The sequence below is a fragment of the Coccinella septempunctata genome, chromosome 5 (assembly GCF_907165205.1).
Source record: "Coccinella septempunctata chromosome 5, icCocSept1.1, whole genome shotgun sequence".
Taxonomy (NCBI): Eukaryota; Metazoa; Arthropoda; class Insecta; order Coleoptera; family Coccinellidae; genus Coccinella; species Coccinella septempunctata.
In genome coordinates this window covers 16,102,085-16,115,728 of record NC_058193.1, presented here as the reverse complement: position 1 = coordinate 16,115,728, position 13,644 = coordinate 16,102,085, and the positions used below count along the sequence as shown (strand labels likewise).

The following is a 13,644-nucleotide window of genomic DNA, read 5'->3' as shown; positions in this document are numbered from 1 at the left end:
ATACTAAATGCTCAACAAGCAAATCAGGAATTCCAACATTCCTTCGAAATGGAAAATATAAAAATTATGTGAGTTTCATTTCATTCAAGAATAAATATAATGTGAATTATAAATCAACGTATGAACACCTTGTGGGCAACGTCTGCGTCACATATGATTTTGACATTGCCCACACGGAATCAGTTCATCTCTTTCTTATTCGATTAGAACGCATAAGCTCTTCTCTCTTTAATGGAGGCTCTACCCTCCATAAATGCACCCAACCTCTCGATCTAGGCTGTGGTCCGTATATACACTTTGGTTTCTTCTGGTTAGTAAGTTGGCGGTCCGTATATGCAGAATTCCTGACAATTCTGTTCAATATCTGTCACCAGAGTAACCGCTCTGGTAACTTTCGGTTACCAAATGTGTATTCGCGAATCCAATTACCGTTGAGGGCGCTGCGAAATGAAAACAAACTTTGACGTTTGTCAGTACTCTTTTCGAGATTTGTACGGCCTAACCAGAGTTTTTCTAGAAAATCAAGATATTTATCGAAATTATCGGAAGTGAATTGATTGATTTAGTTTCGTAAAGAAAGATAAACATTCTTTGGAAATACTTCATTTAAAAGGGATGAATTGTGGAATAAAAACTCTATGGGAACCATAGAGTTCAATGGCTATGATTGAACCAGAGATATGTCATAGACTGTAATAAATATCGTTTCTTGATATTTGAGACTTGACGAATTATTATTTTATTAAATGACTATGAGATGCGTACTGGTTTATTCCCAAGAACATACTGACTTCAGTGTACATATTCAATATTCATTAGGCGCATATGTTGAAATTCCTTATCTAACATCCCTTTTCTTAAGAGTAAGCTTAAAATTATCAAAGTAGAAAATTACAATATTTACATTTAAAATTTTCAACTATTCCAATATTCCCTTTTAGAAATTTTTATACATGCGGAATAGCATCCGGACGTAACTTGATATGGCAGACTGGAGGTAAACATCCTAGGCCTTGAAATAAATCCTGAAATTCATTAAGAATTTTATTATAATCATTATTTGTGAGATTGAAAACTTTTTTCAAAATACCAATTCTCTGACATGTGGGTAAACCCAAGACAGTTGGATAAGATATGCTGACAATTATAAATGTGAAAATTTCATATGTATGATTGAAAAAACATTTAAGATCACATTTTCCAATTACTGGTATCTTGTTTCCTCCAAAACTATTAATGGAAATTTGAGGCGAATTTTGGCGCTGTAACCACAGCTTACTATGGTTATGGTTATGTGTGACGTCATAGTTACTGATGACATTTATTGGAAGGTGTCAACTAGCAGTTCTGTCTGATTTGTTCGATTAATGGATTTCCAAATAAATTAATAAATGGAGGTTAGAGGGATAAGGAAAGGGAAACCATATCAAAATATGTTTCAACAAGGAGAAGATAAATATTTTTATGGAAAGTACCAATTGATAGAAGGACTTGTTTATCCCTGCAAACATTGGTTTATGTGTCCATATCGATGAACATCTGATAATCTGAATGATATGGAAAGAGACATGGAATATGAATTCAAATTCACACATATCTTTCACCAGTTGGGAACTTAAGATTCATGTTTCTCAAATAATGAGCAGCAAAAATTTTTATATTGGTAGTGATAGTGGAAATTCAAGGGCCAAGGAGAAGCATTTCAATTTTCTACTCTCTGAAACGACACGAATTGAAAATACCATTGCTTTGTTTAAAGGAAGATCTGTAATATTAAAGGTTATTAGTAACAGTGCCTTTTAAAATACCGTTTTTTTACACTCCTTTATATTTGTGAGTTTGTTATAGATAAAAATGATTTTACATTGAGGATTTATTATTTCACTATCTACACAGATACTTTTCCAATTGATCGTCTAGATACTCATTAATTCATATTTTTACTTGACGTAGTACATATATACCCTATATACTATGTATATAATACATCCCAAATAGCTTAGGGCTTTATCAAGTCTATCAAAACAAAAAATCATCCAAAAAGTATGAATCCGACCAAGACCTCAGCATACCTACTTAGTAAATAATAATTCATAAGCTTAAGAATAATCAAAATTATCAAATTCAAATTTTCAGTTTTGCTTAACGAGTGAAAACTTAATTGAACGGATTATCGGTAATTATATATAATTACCGGATTATCTTCCCAGTTCCCATATTATTTCTTTTCTGTCTGGTACAGAAATTGAATTTTATTTATAAAAATAACGTTATATCGAAGAGGAAGGTTAATCTTTGATTATAGCATCCATCTCTTCATTCTCTTCAAAACTTTGTGAATCCCACATAACATCAATGGTCCAATCACAGATTACAGAGATGTAATCTGTGGGTCCAATATTCCATTTCACTCATTGAAAGGAGATAGAAATATATACCACATTGAACTCTATGGGTTCCCATAGAGTTCAATGACATACCACGCCATTAACCCTACTCAAGAGGAAGGTTACGTGGTTAACTTCGTGTGACGTCATTAAAACGTCATAGTTACATGGTTATCTTCGCCAAAATGTGGTTACCCAAGTAACTACAACCTAACCATAGTTAACCACTAGCGCCAAAATTCGCCTTTGATATTTACTAATTAATGAATCCGGTAAACTCAATTTCCTGAAAGTTTCAATTGACATGATATTAACATCAGCACCAGAATCAAGAATGCATTCGACTTCAAAATTATCAATGAAAACATTCAGAGACCAAGAATCTTTTTTCTGACTAACAATATTATTATTTTTAACCATACCGACAAAAGGAAAAATTGAATCATCACCGTATTACATCATTACCGTTTCTTTTTTCGTTAATTTGAAGGTTTTATTGCGAATATGCGGTTTTGGGTACTTGATGCATCTTATTAGTTTTCATTGTTAAAGTATTTCGTTAATTACTCGAGGGCCAATTCCGTCCGTTTCTATTAGGGCTGTGGTCCGTATATACACTTTGGTTACTTCTGGTTAGTAAGTGGGCGGTCCGTATATGTCGAATTCCTGACAATTTGGTTCAATATCAGTCACCAGAGTAACCGCTCTGGTAACTTTCGGTTACCAAATGTGTATATACGGACCATACGCTAGATGTGCTTCAAACACAATATAACTCATTTTCTTTATTCTAGATAAAAACGTACTTTCTGAGTTTTTCTTTCTTTGAACACGTCATAGGGACGCCAGACGCCATTTTGGACGCTACCCCTCTTTGCTTCCAATGCTATTCCATTTATGATTTGAGGGATAGTCATTATAATAAACTTCGCTCATGTTAAGTAATATTCATGGTATTAATTTCTTAATTTCTACATTTTTCTTTGTGCCTATCTTATGAATACTTGTAAATGTCACTGAAGCCTCCCATAAGCCAAGCCAATGATTCGATTACTTAGGTACGACCAACAGGGTAAATACTGTAATTGCATTAAGGATCCTTAATTATCATTTTTCCTTTTCTTTTATTATTATTATTTTTCTCTTCACTGGTGTAGATGGTCAATACAGGACATATTTGAACGTGATAGCCAAGAGCGGAAATAATTCATATTTGTGTTACTGGACAAACATACAACTTTTGTGGATTTTGCCCTTGTTAGTATCCTGCAGGCCGGATACCCTTGTATCTGCGTCGATTTCTGAGGCCGGATGCCCATGCAGCTGCGTCTCTCACCCTTGAGGCCGGGTACCGTTGGATCTGCGTCTCTAACCCTTCAGGTCGGATACCGTTGTATCTGCGTCGATTTCTGGAGCCGGATGCCTTTGCAGCTGCGTCTCTCACCCTTGAGGCCGGATAGCGTTGTAACTGCGTCTCTAACCCTTTAGGCTGGACGCCCTTGCATCTGAATCTAATCCTTCCCACAACCGCCTGACTGAACCCTTCCCAATTCAGAACTGTTGTATGCTGACTGTAACTCATCTCACTGAAATATCGGTTAAGAGTCATTATAAAGGAGCTGATAGCTGTAGATGTGACTGATTCCACCAAGTGTGCATTTCACATGAGATTTTCTCTCGCCAGTTGAACCTGTTGCCGTAGCTACGTAAAATCATACCTGTATAGTGGATTATGAAGTTGTTGCTGTTCTAAGGGGAGGTTTCCTCACAGCTCTCTTTCCTCCCCTCTGCTGCGCCCTAGAGCTATGACATTGGAAATCGTCTCCAATGAAACCCGAAATATTCTTGTTTGGGTTTAAATGTGTTGTTTTCTTTCGAATCTCCCAACCTCCCGTCAATTTTTCTATTAGTAATCAGGGTAAGTACTTTGGGTTGCCTACGTAATGTGGAGTCCTACCACAACCAGACGATCGCGATTTTTGGCCATAGACACAGATTACACTCTGTAATCTGTGGCCATAGAGTAGTAAGGTGTCTTTAAAGTGCTGTCATTCGTAAGTATCTTCGAAGTAAAAAGAATTCTACAAGCATCACTGACCAGCGCAAGGTAATTTAAGCTCAGGATAGTACAAGCTTACAGAAAAATTGCAATTCTGGACCTTTTCATTGATCTGCAGCTTACAGGAATCCGTAACTAATTACGATAAGTAGTTCAAAAATAACACTCTGAAGAAAATAGTTACAGAAACATTTCCAGAATTGCATTATTTACGAATCTGTGAATCGAACAATGACCACAGATTACAGAGTAGACAATGACAATGACAGATCGATCGTACGCTACAGATTTGTAACCAGAGATATAGAAGGGGGGAGATTCAGCTTCAATCTGCGCGAACCTTAGAACATAGAATATCAGGAAGGAGCTTTTTCGAATAAATGTGACGGGAATTGTGCGACGGAAACGGCCATATTGGTCTTCCAAATTTTAATTTTAAAAGTGGCAGACTTGGAAGTCAAATGATTCTATTATCTGTGGCCAAATGAACAAAGTGATGTTTTAACTTAATTTTGGTCATTTTGATTCTTGAAATTTACTGAAAATAAGGATTTTGGATATTGTAGCGTGAATAATTCATAGGTAGGTGATTTTTTTAAGCTGAATATCAGGAATTAATTATGAGTTCCCGAATTTCATGACATATAACAAGGTTATCTCATGACAATAACACTCCACGGGCGTAGGTGATGTTAAGTCATAGACCTTAATACCATTAAGTATCTAGCCAAGCAGTGTTAGGCGGGGTGAATTTCCGCTTAGATTATCAATTTGAACGAGCTTGAAAAAGCTTCTGACTTTACGTCAGTGCTTTCCTAATTTTTTTGATTAATCAGAATCAACTGACTATTGAAGTTAGTTTTTTGGAAACTTCATTGTCCTACGTCACTGTTGAAACGGAAATATATGTCGGCCATATTTCTCCTCCATTCCGGTCAAATTGAGATGAGCAATATGCTCCTTCCTGTTATTCTATATTCTAAGGCGCGAACTGGCTAAAATTGAAGACCGCCATTTCTCAGGAAATATATACAGCACCGCCTAAAAGTGATAGCATGTGGCAAGAGTTATATACAGGGGCACGTAAAATTCAGAATTTGAATGTTATGATTTCGTTGATAACAGTACTTGAAATTATGAGATTTCGGTCAATTCGTTTCTTATTTCTTCAGTAAAATACAAAATGAATAGCAAAAATGTCAACGAAGGAAAAAAATTTTTGTTTTGTGTATTCTGGTGAATATAATGAGATGTGCAAATATTGAATTAACATTTCATCTAAACTGTACCAATGAATCCTTTTGAATTATATTCAAGCGTTTGTAACCAACGATGAAGGGAGCAATAAATTCTAATTTAATTGTCTTTTCTATTCATATTGTAATAGAGTAGGTACCTATGTTTGACTTTATCTGAAAGTTTTTCGAATTTTTTCTTCCAGGTTGAGAACCTAACTCAATTTCAAAATTTTTTTAAATCATTGAAATACTTATATGTTGATTCTGGTTGGGAGCCAATCAGTGGGAAAGATAGTTTCCTAACAAACAAAAACATTAAACGAAATATCAAAATAGGTAACGTTTTCAAAATAAAATCCATGATTTCGAAGATTCTAGCAATTTGGTCTTATGGGGTAGTCTGATATATATAGACATCGAAGCGTCACCAATATTTGGTTCGTTCCAGAATCGCTTCTTTTCACTACTGTTCCCTAATTACTGTCAGAGGAAAGTAACCTGAAAAATTGCTCGCCCACTTTCCTTCGAGATGCAATTCTGGAACTCTGCTATTAAGTTTTAATTTTTATTTTCTGTTTCTAAGGAAACACGATTTTGTCTATCTGAAGGACACTAAATTTTTTGCACAAAGTGGATAATTTGATCTGATATTTTTTATTGAAACTACGACATTATATGATGAAAGCTAACAAATCGATAAATTTTTCAGTAGCTACTATATAATAAATATATAAAAGAAATAAAACATTTTTCTATTCGTCTTATAATGTATATCCATTATCGATTGCTGCATAAAATCAAGTGATGTAGTCTTCTTCTATATCTCTGGAGCGTACACATGTACGCGCGCTCAACGCGGCGTCTAACGCTCTCATGTGTACATAGCCTAAAGGCGCGTATACATCTGAGCAAAATAGCCGAATGAGCACGCCGCACCGAATGAGCGTTTATGCGGACAATTTTTCTTTCCGACTCACGAACAGCATGAGCATGTGTTCGGAGCCGCTCCAACGGATGTGTCAGTTCAGTGCTTACGAACGTAAACGATGAAAACTTATAAAAAAGGAATCATTCTATGTTCTAAGGATGGAAAACTTGGGTTGTGCTATTGCCTCTTTCATAATTCTGTACGAGTTGCTAAAGAAGAAGAGACGACGGCGTACTAGATGGTCTTCACAATTATATCTACAAAGTAGTCGAGACCGTAGCCTCAAGAGCATTTTTTTTTGCACGACTTTCAGAGTGAGGGCGACAAAATTGGGCGGTTTTCATACTATTTTATTAAATTCAAACACGTTTCTTGCGAGAAATCCATATTTAAACGTGTGCGTTCGGTTCGAGGAAAAGATGTCAACTAAACCCGTCCACACTGAGCACGAATTTTCTTTGATGGACAGACAAATTGCGGATCGGCTCCGCGCAACATGAGCGCTTTCGGTGCGGTGTGTTCTGTCCGTCCACATCTGAATGCTCATTCGGCGCGATATGCTCATTCGGCTGTTTTGCTCAGATGTGTACGCGGCTTAAGCCAAAGATTATAGTCTATAATCTTTGGCCTAAGCTAGATTGTCTATGGCCTAAGCCCAGGTGTCCACTGGAAGCGTATTCGAGCAGCTACACGCTCACGCTCATGTGTAGATAGCCTAAGCAACAGATGATCGGTAAATGTCAAAGCATAGAGAAAGGGATTGTCTCTGCTTTTCCCAGTGAACTAATAACCCATTATTAGTTATTAGCACAGATTACAGAGTAATCTGTGGTTATTAGTTCACTGGCCTTTCCCTATGCTTCGCACATTCCATAGACAAACTATAGATAGGCAACTTCGGGGCAAAATTTGGTTCATGTAAAAGCGCCATCTATTGAGATGTATCGGAATTAATGTCGGTAAAATTCAATGAATGATGGCAGCGCCATCTATCGGTTCTTTCAGGCGGTAAGAAATATTGGTGTAATAATTTAAACATTTGTTTTCAGCGAGTTTTTCATTAGAATCGGCGACAACTTTGATTGTTGTCGCCAAATCTAATGAAAAACTCGAATTCTTTGTGAAAAAGTAATGAATAAAGATGCTGTTATGAAAAAAAATTTATTCAATACAATATTCATTTCTACTTGGAACATGACAATAACTTTGCATAATAATACTCAGAAATACATGTGTGTAATATTGGGTAATACATATAACAAACTTAAGGTAAATTCATGTGTTTCACAACAAAATTGTAAAGGCTCTATACAGTTTTTCCTATGGGACTCCAATTACTGCCTCAGTACAGGACTCCACTGTTAACAAATTTCGACAAAATTATAAATCAATATGAAAAATAAGTAGCAATTTTTTCAAAAATTAATTAATTCGAAGGAAATCAACAATTTACCTTCAGTACTTGAGATTGTGTGAAATTTATGCTAAATTTATGAAATGTATAAAATTATATGTACAGGATCAATTCATTTAGCTGATTTGTAAATTCAATAGAATAAATAAATACAATAGAATAAATAAATACAATAGAATAAATAAATACAATATTGATAGTATATATGAAACATAAAATAAATATGGGAAAATAAATAGGAATCATGAAAGGATAATACTTATCTCCTCCTTTTTTGGTATTTTTCTGAAGCCATCTTCATGATGGGATCAGAAAAATATTGTCTTTTTTTACCACAAAGAATCTTATTTGCTGTTCCAATGTAGAAGAGCAAAATAAATTCAACACCAAATTCAATGAAATCTTTGTGGACATGCTTGTGCAGTGAACAGAACAACGATTCAATGTCCTCCCCACATAAATCATTCATTACTTCCCTCTTAATATCATAATAATTGATTTTTGTGGGAATAGCTGCTAATACTTGACGAGAAAAATCATGAAAAATAGTATTATATGTCCTAGACGGATTTATCATTGCAGAATTTGGAAATGTTCTTGTTCTTATCAACAAATTTGTTGGTAAATCATTTCTATATGCCTCAATAATCTCTGAACAGTCTGGACAGTTATTAATATTTTTCATGATTCTTTTCATCAAATATCCAACTACATAAGGGGTTGCCAAATCTCTTTCGATATCCGAATCTGTTGTCCCTTGCACTGCATAAACAGGTGTTGATACTTTTAACGCCGGTTGCGATTCTGCACTTTTTTTTTGAATAAAATTTTTGAGATTATCAAGGGCGCTAGAAGTATCATCCTCCTCACAATTCGAACCTGGTGAATGTGACGACAAGAAATTATTTATTAGGAGGGATTTGAGGTAGGAAATGAAGGATGAACAGGTGGGATTAACATTTCTCACCCCGTGGCTTCTTATTTGGGAAAAAAAGTTCTCCAGGGTATCCTGATTAAAAACCCTTGCTGCGAACTTCTTTATTCCTTTTTTTCTCAAAGAAGTTGAAATATATAAGAAGCCACGGATGGTGAATTTAAAATGTTTTGAGGAGGGACTGATGATGGGATTGGAGGATGGCCTAGTTTTGAAAGACATAGACTCCAGGACTTGGAGGGATTCATTCCAGAAGTCTATGTGGAGAGATTTTTCTGTCACCACACCCACTAGGGGCTTTTGCAGAGGAGGATTCTCGTAACGACCATTGGTACTATCAAAAAGTTTATCAAAAAAGAAGAGAGCATCAGCAGTTTGTGTCGCAGAGGGATCAAGGTAATACTTTGAATTAACTGGCTTGTCAGCACTTAATCTTGCCATCATATCCATGACTGCACCCACAGATCGGCTGAACGCCTGTGCAGCACACTTAACTTTCATTTTTTTAATCTTTTGGGGTACGACATGTTCCTCTGTCAATTTTGGCACAGTACTATACCTGTTTAGGCTGTCCACATTGTACATAGCCAGAATATGTGACCAAGAGGCAACTTTTGGAATGCCCTCTTGTCTAAAGTACAAATCTTTTGTCAAGCAATATTCGTTTGTTTCATGCAGCAGTCTATTTACTGCTGCAACATTAGTTGATCCTTGGTCAGATATAGTGGCCACAGTGTGCAACCCTGTCAGACGAACATGCCGTACTACATCTTTGATGATTTTGGCTAAATCAGTCGTTCCAGTCGAACTTTGACAAAAATAAAAGCTAAGTGGCTGCTTCCATGTACCGCGTATATGCTCCTAATCATGAATACAAGGGCATTAGCTGCCAATTCTGCTCTGCGATCACCACTGCCCATGTCCACTATTCCTTCCACATAATCTCTGGAAAAATTATATGAAAGACCAGGACTTAGAGCAACCTCATCAAACATCAGGATACAATATCTATCTAACCTTTTTTGTTTACCAACAGCATTTCTCAAACTGTCAAAAATTTGAGAATTGATGCCACACTCAAACGGAATATTACTGAGTAAATCCGTCAGAGTGCGTTTTGAAGGTAAACAGAATATTTTAGATAGATATCTATATCCTTTACCACTCTGTTTATATAATGAAAGGGCAAAAATTTTGTCATCAAGGGAGTATCGACGACCCCTTTTCTTTTGCTTTTGATTCAATTGTTGAGACATAAAAGAATTGAATGTTGTTCTGTTCACCTTGTTGAGGCATTCCAAATTGTTTGATTTCTTCAACATCATCACTTTCTCCTTCAAAGCAATGTTTCTGCACCTTAATCGACTCTCCTTTCTTCTCAAATATGTGAGTTGCCGGACCAGAAACATTTCCTCATTACTCATCGTCTTCTTTTGAACTGAAATACCTCCAATTAGAAAAGTTTTCTTATAAAAGCTGAGAGAACGTACCTTTTCTCAAGGGAGTCATGTAGATAATGTAACCTTCCTTTTAGGTACTACTGGAGATTATGAAAATAATTTTCAAACATTATACTCAGAAAAACAATTACTATATTACTACTATATACCTTCTGGTATACCTTCCGGGTTAATTTCTCCTTCATTCTCTTCTATTGAAGGTTGAGATTCTGGAAATAATTTTCAATCATTATACTCAGAAAAACAATTACTATACAGGGTCTTTCACGAGGAACCTCACCCATATTTATACGGGAAACTACTGAACGTATTTTCATGAAATTCAGCACTTATAAGTATTTCACGATGCTGATGAAATCTAAAATATTTTCAAGGCATGAGCACCTCCGGTTTTTCCGGAAATGACGTCAACTTCCGTTTTTCAAAGTAGAACACCATTTTTTTATTGCAGAAATAGATTCCTTAGAAAATTTCAAGTTATTTTGATGTAACATTTTTCAGTTTTGGTTGGAAAATTCTCTCTGAGCTCCGCTGAAACAAGAATAACTTCGAGGTATTTGGATGGAAAATTTTCATTTTTGGGATTTCTCAAGATGTAAGATTGATGTATCCACTTTAAAAATCGAAATCGCGATTCATGATACAGGGGGTGAAAAAATCGCTTTCAAAGTTAGGGATGACAAAATCGTGAAAAATCAATTTTTTCAAATTAGAACCCCATTTTTTTATGGCAGATATTGAATCTACGTTAAAAAATAATGTGAGTGTATTCATCACACCCTTGCCCTAAAATGGATATTTTCTGAGTTATTCACAAAAAACTGTTTTTCGTCTTGAATTTTCAGCTATTTCTTTTCCCTTCACGCCAAAAAGATGAAATTTTCAGGAACTGTTATTTGAACCATGCTGTAGATTTTTCACCTCTTCTTGAAACCGACTTCAAGTTACTATTAGAAGAACCATGGCAAACTCTCGCAGTTATAACTAGAGAAGATGCTCAAAGTTTTGACCGTTAATTTCTAGACATTTATTTATACGTCTCAGGAATGCTTCGTGCGTTGCTCTTCTTATTTTCAGGACGAAGAGATCTGCAAAAGTGTTTAAAAACCAAATTGAGTTTCAAAACTATGAATCTAAAAATCTAAACAAACCTGAACGCATTTCTGACTCGTTCTATGCAGTCCTCTTTATCAGTCAGGGGAGTTGAGTAGACAATATTTTTTATCCTACCCCAAACATAATAGTCTAAAGGAGTTAAATCGGGAGAACGTGGAGGCCAAAGATGTGGACCATTGTTCGCCAACCATCGATCTTCAAATAGCCTGTAGAGGATATTTGACACATTGAGTGAATTGTGTGGAGGCGCGCCATCTTGTTGATACCACAAGTCATTATGGTTCTGTACTAGCGGCTCAATTATTTGAGTCAATCCATCTCCTAAGGGAGAACATTCTTTAAATAATGCAAACATGTGTAGTGTTCTATCTTACCAGTAAAAGTCCCATCATAAATGTGAACATCGAGAATTGCATTATTTTTGATGGCGCAAAAAACATTGAAACTCCAGGTCTCATGAAAGTTCCATCGTCTGAAGTGGTGGTTGTTCTCTACATCCCAATAATGACTGTTATGCCTATTGAAAGAACCATTCTTTGTGAATTTAGATTCATCTGTCCAAATTATACAGTCCAAAAAGTTTTCATTCTCTTGAAATCGAATCATCATAGCTTCGCAAAACTCTGTTCTCCTGACGAAATCAGTTTCCTTCAAATGCTGTACCCTATTGAATTTATATGGGTGCATTTTATGTTTTTTTTAATATTCTCCAAACACTCGATTGAGATAATCTCAGATCAATCTCGACATCTTTGAGAGAATTTTGAGGATTCACACGAAAATATGCAAGAACTGTAATTTTCTCTGTGTATAGTTTTCTTAACGAAAGATCCGACATTTCTCAAGTTTGTCATGGTTCTGTTAATGGTATCTCTCGTTGGTCTGGGTCGGTCAGGAAACCTCTCAATGAACAGTCGAATCGTTCTATCTACAACTTTATTACATTCTCCATGAAGTAGAATGAGATTTAAATAATCTTCATTAATAAAATTAGGCATAGTGATCGATTTTATAACTTAATAATTCGTATTAAGAACGCCAAATTAATAGTAAACACAAAATGCTACTGAATAAAGAGGAATTTGGCAGATGTAATTAATGATATCTATCATTTAAAAAAAAGAATGTAAAACATGGTAAGTTTTTGCATATGGTTCATAAGGAATTATTTATTTATCACTGGAGAGAAAACCGATGGCCGATTAGTTGAAATAAAGAGGTTTCCGATACAAATTCGAATCAAAATTCGCCATCTATTTAGGAACAACCTGTAACTTTTTTCTCTTGCATATAAGGGTAGTAAAATCTAAAACATGGTTTAAGTAACAGTTCCTGAAAATTTCATCTTTTTGGCGTGAAGGGAAAAGAAATAGCTGAAAATTCAAGACGAAATCAGTTTTTTGTGAATAACTCAGAAAATATCCACTTTAGGGCAAGGGTGTGATGCATACACTCACATTATTTTTTAACGTAGATTCAATATCTGCCATAAAAAAATGGGGTTCTAATTTGAAAAAATTGATTTTTCACGATTTTGTCATCCCTAACTTTGAAAGCGATTTTTCCACCCCCTGTATCATGAATCGCGATTTCGATTTTTAAAGTGGATACATCAATCTTACATCTTGAAAAATCCCAAAAATGAAAATTTTCCATCCAAAAACCTCGAAGTTATTCTTGTTTCATTGGAGCTCTATTTTCGATTTTTTTTCGAATTTTCCCGCTCAGAGAGAATTTTCCAACCAAAACTGAAAAATGTTACATCAAAATAACTTGAAATTTTCTAAGGAATCTATTTCTGCAATAAAAAAATGGTGTTCTAATTTGAAAAACGGAAGTTGACGTCATTTCCGGAAAAACCGGAGGTGCTCATGCCTTGAAAATATTTTAGATTTCATCAGCATCGTGAAATACTTATAAGTGCTGAATTTCATGAAAATACGTTCAGTAGTTTCCCGTATAAATATGGGTGAGGTTCCTCGTGAAAGACCCTGTATACCTTCTAGGATATCTTGTTGTGAAGTAAAATCATTTCATTCCTGTCAATTCATAAAACTATGTATCAGAAGAGACAGAACTAATAAGGTATTTTTATTCTTAATATTTCT

The 13,644-nt window shown here is 35.3% G+C and overlaps 1 protein-coding gene across 1 annotated transcript in view; it reads right to left on the bottom strand.

The window, feature by feature from the left end:
- LOC123313154 (ribonuclease P protein subunit p25-like protein) overlaps window positions 1-10,538 on the bottom strand; it is a 47,732-nt gene extending 37,194 nt beyond the window's left edge. The window contains exons 1-2 of the mRNA XM_044897893.1: window positions 10,451-10,538; window positions 10,244-10,398 (exon numbers count right to left, since the gene is read on the bottom strand). Coding sequence (XP_044753828.1) covers window positions 10,244-10,398; window positions 10,451-10,469 — 174 coding nt within the window. The 5' untranslated portion in view covers window positions 10,470-10,538. The remainder of the gene's footprint in view (window positions 1-10,243; window positions 10,399-10,450) is intronic.
- Window positions 10,539-13,644: the final 3,106 nt, after the last annotated feature.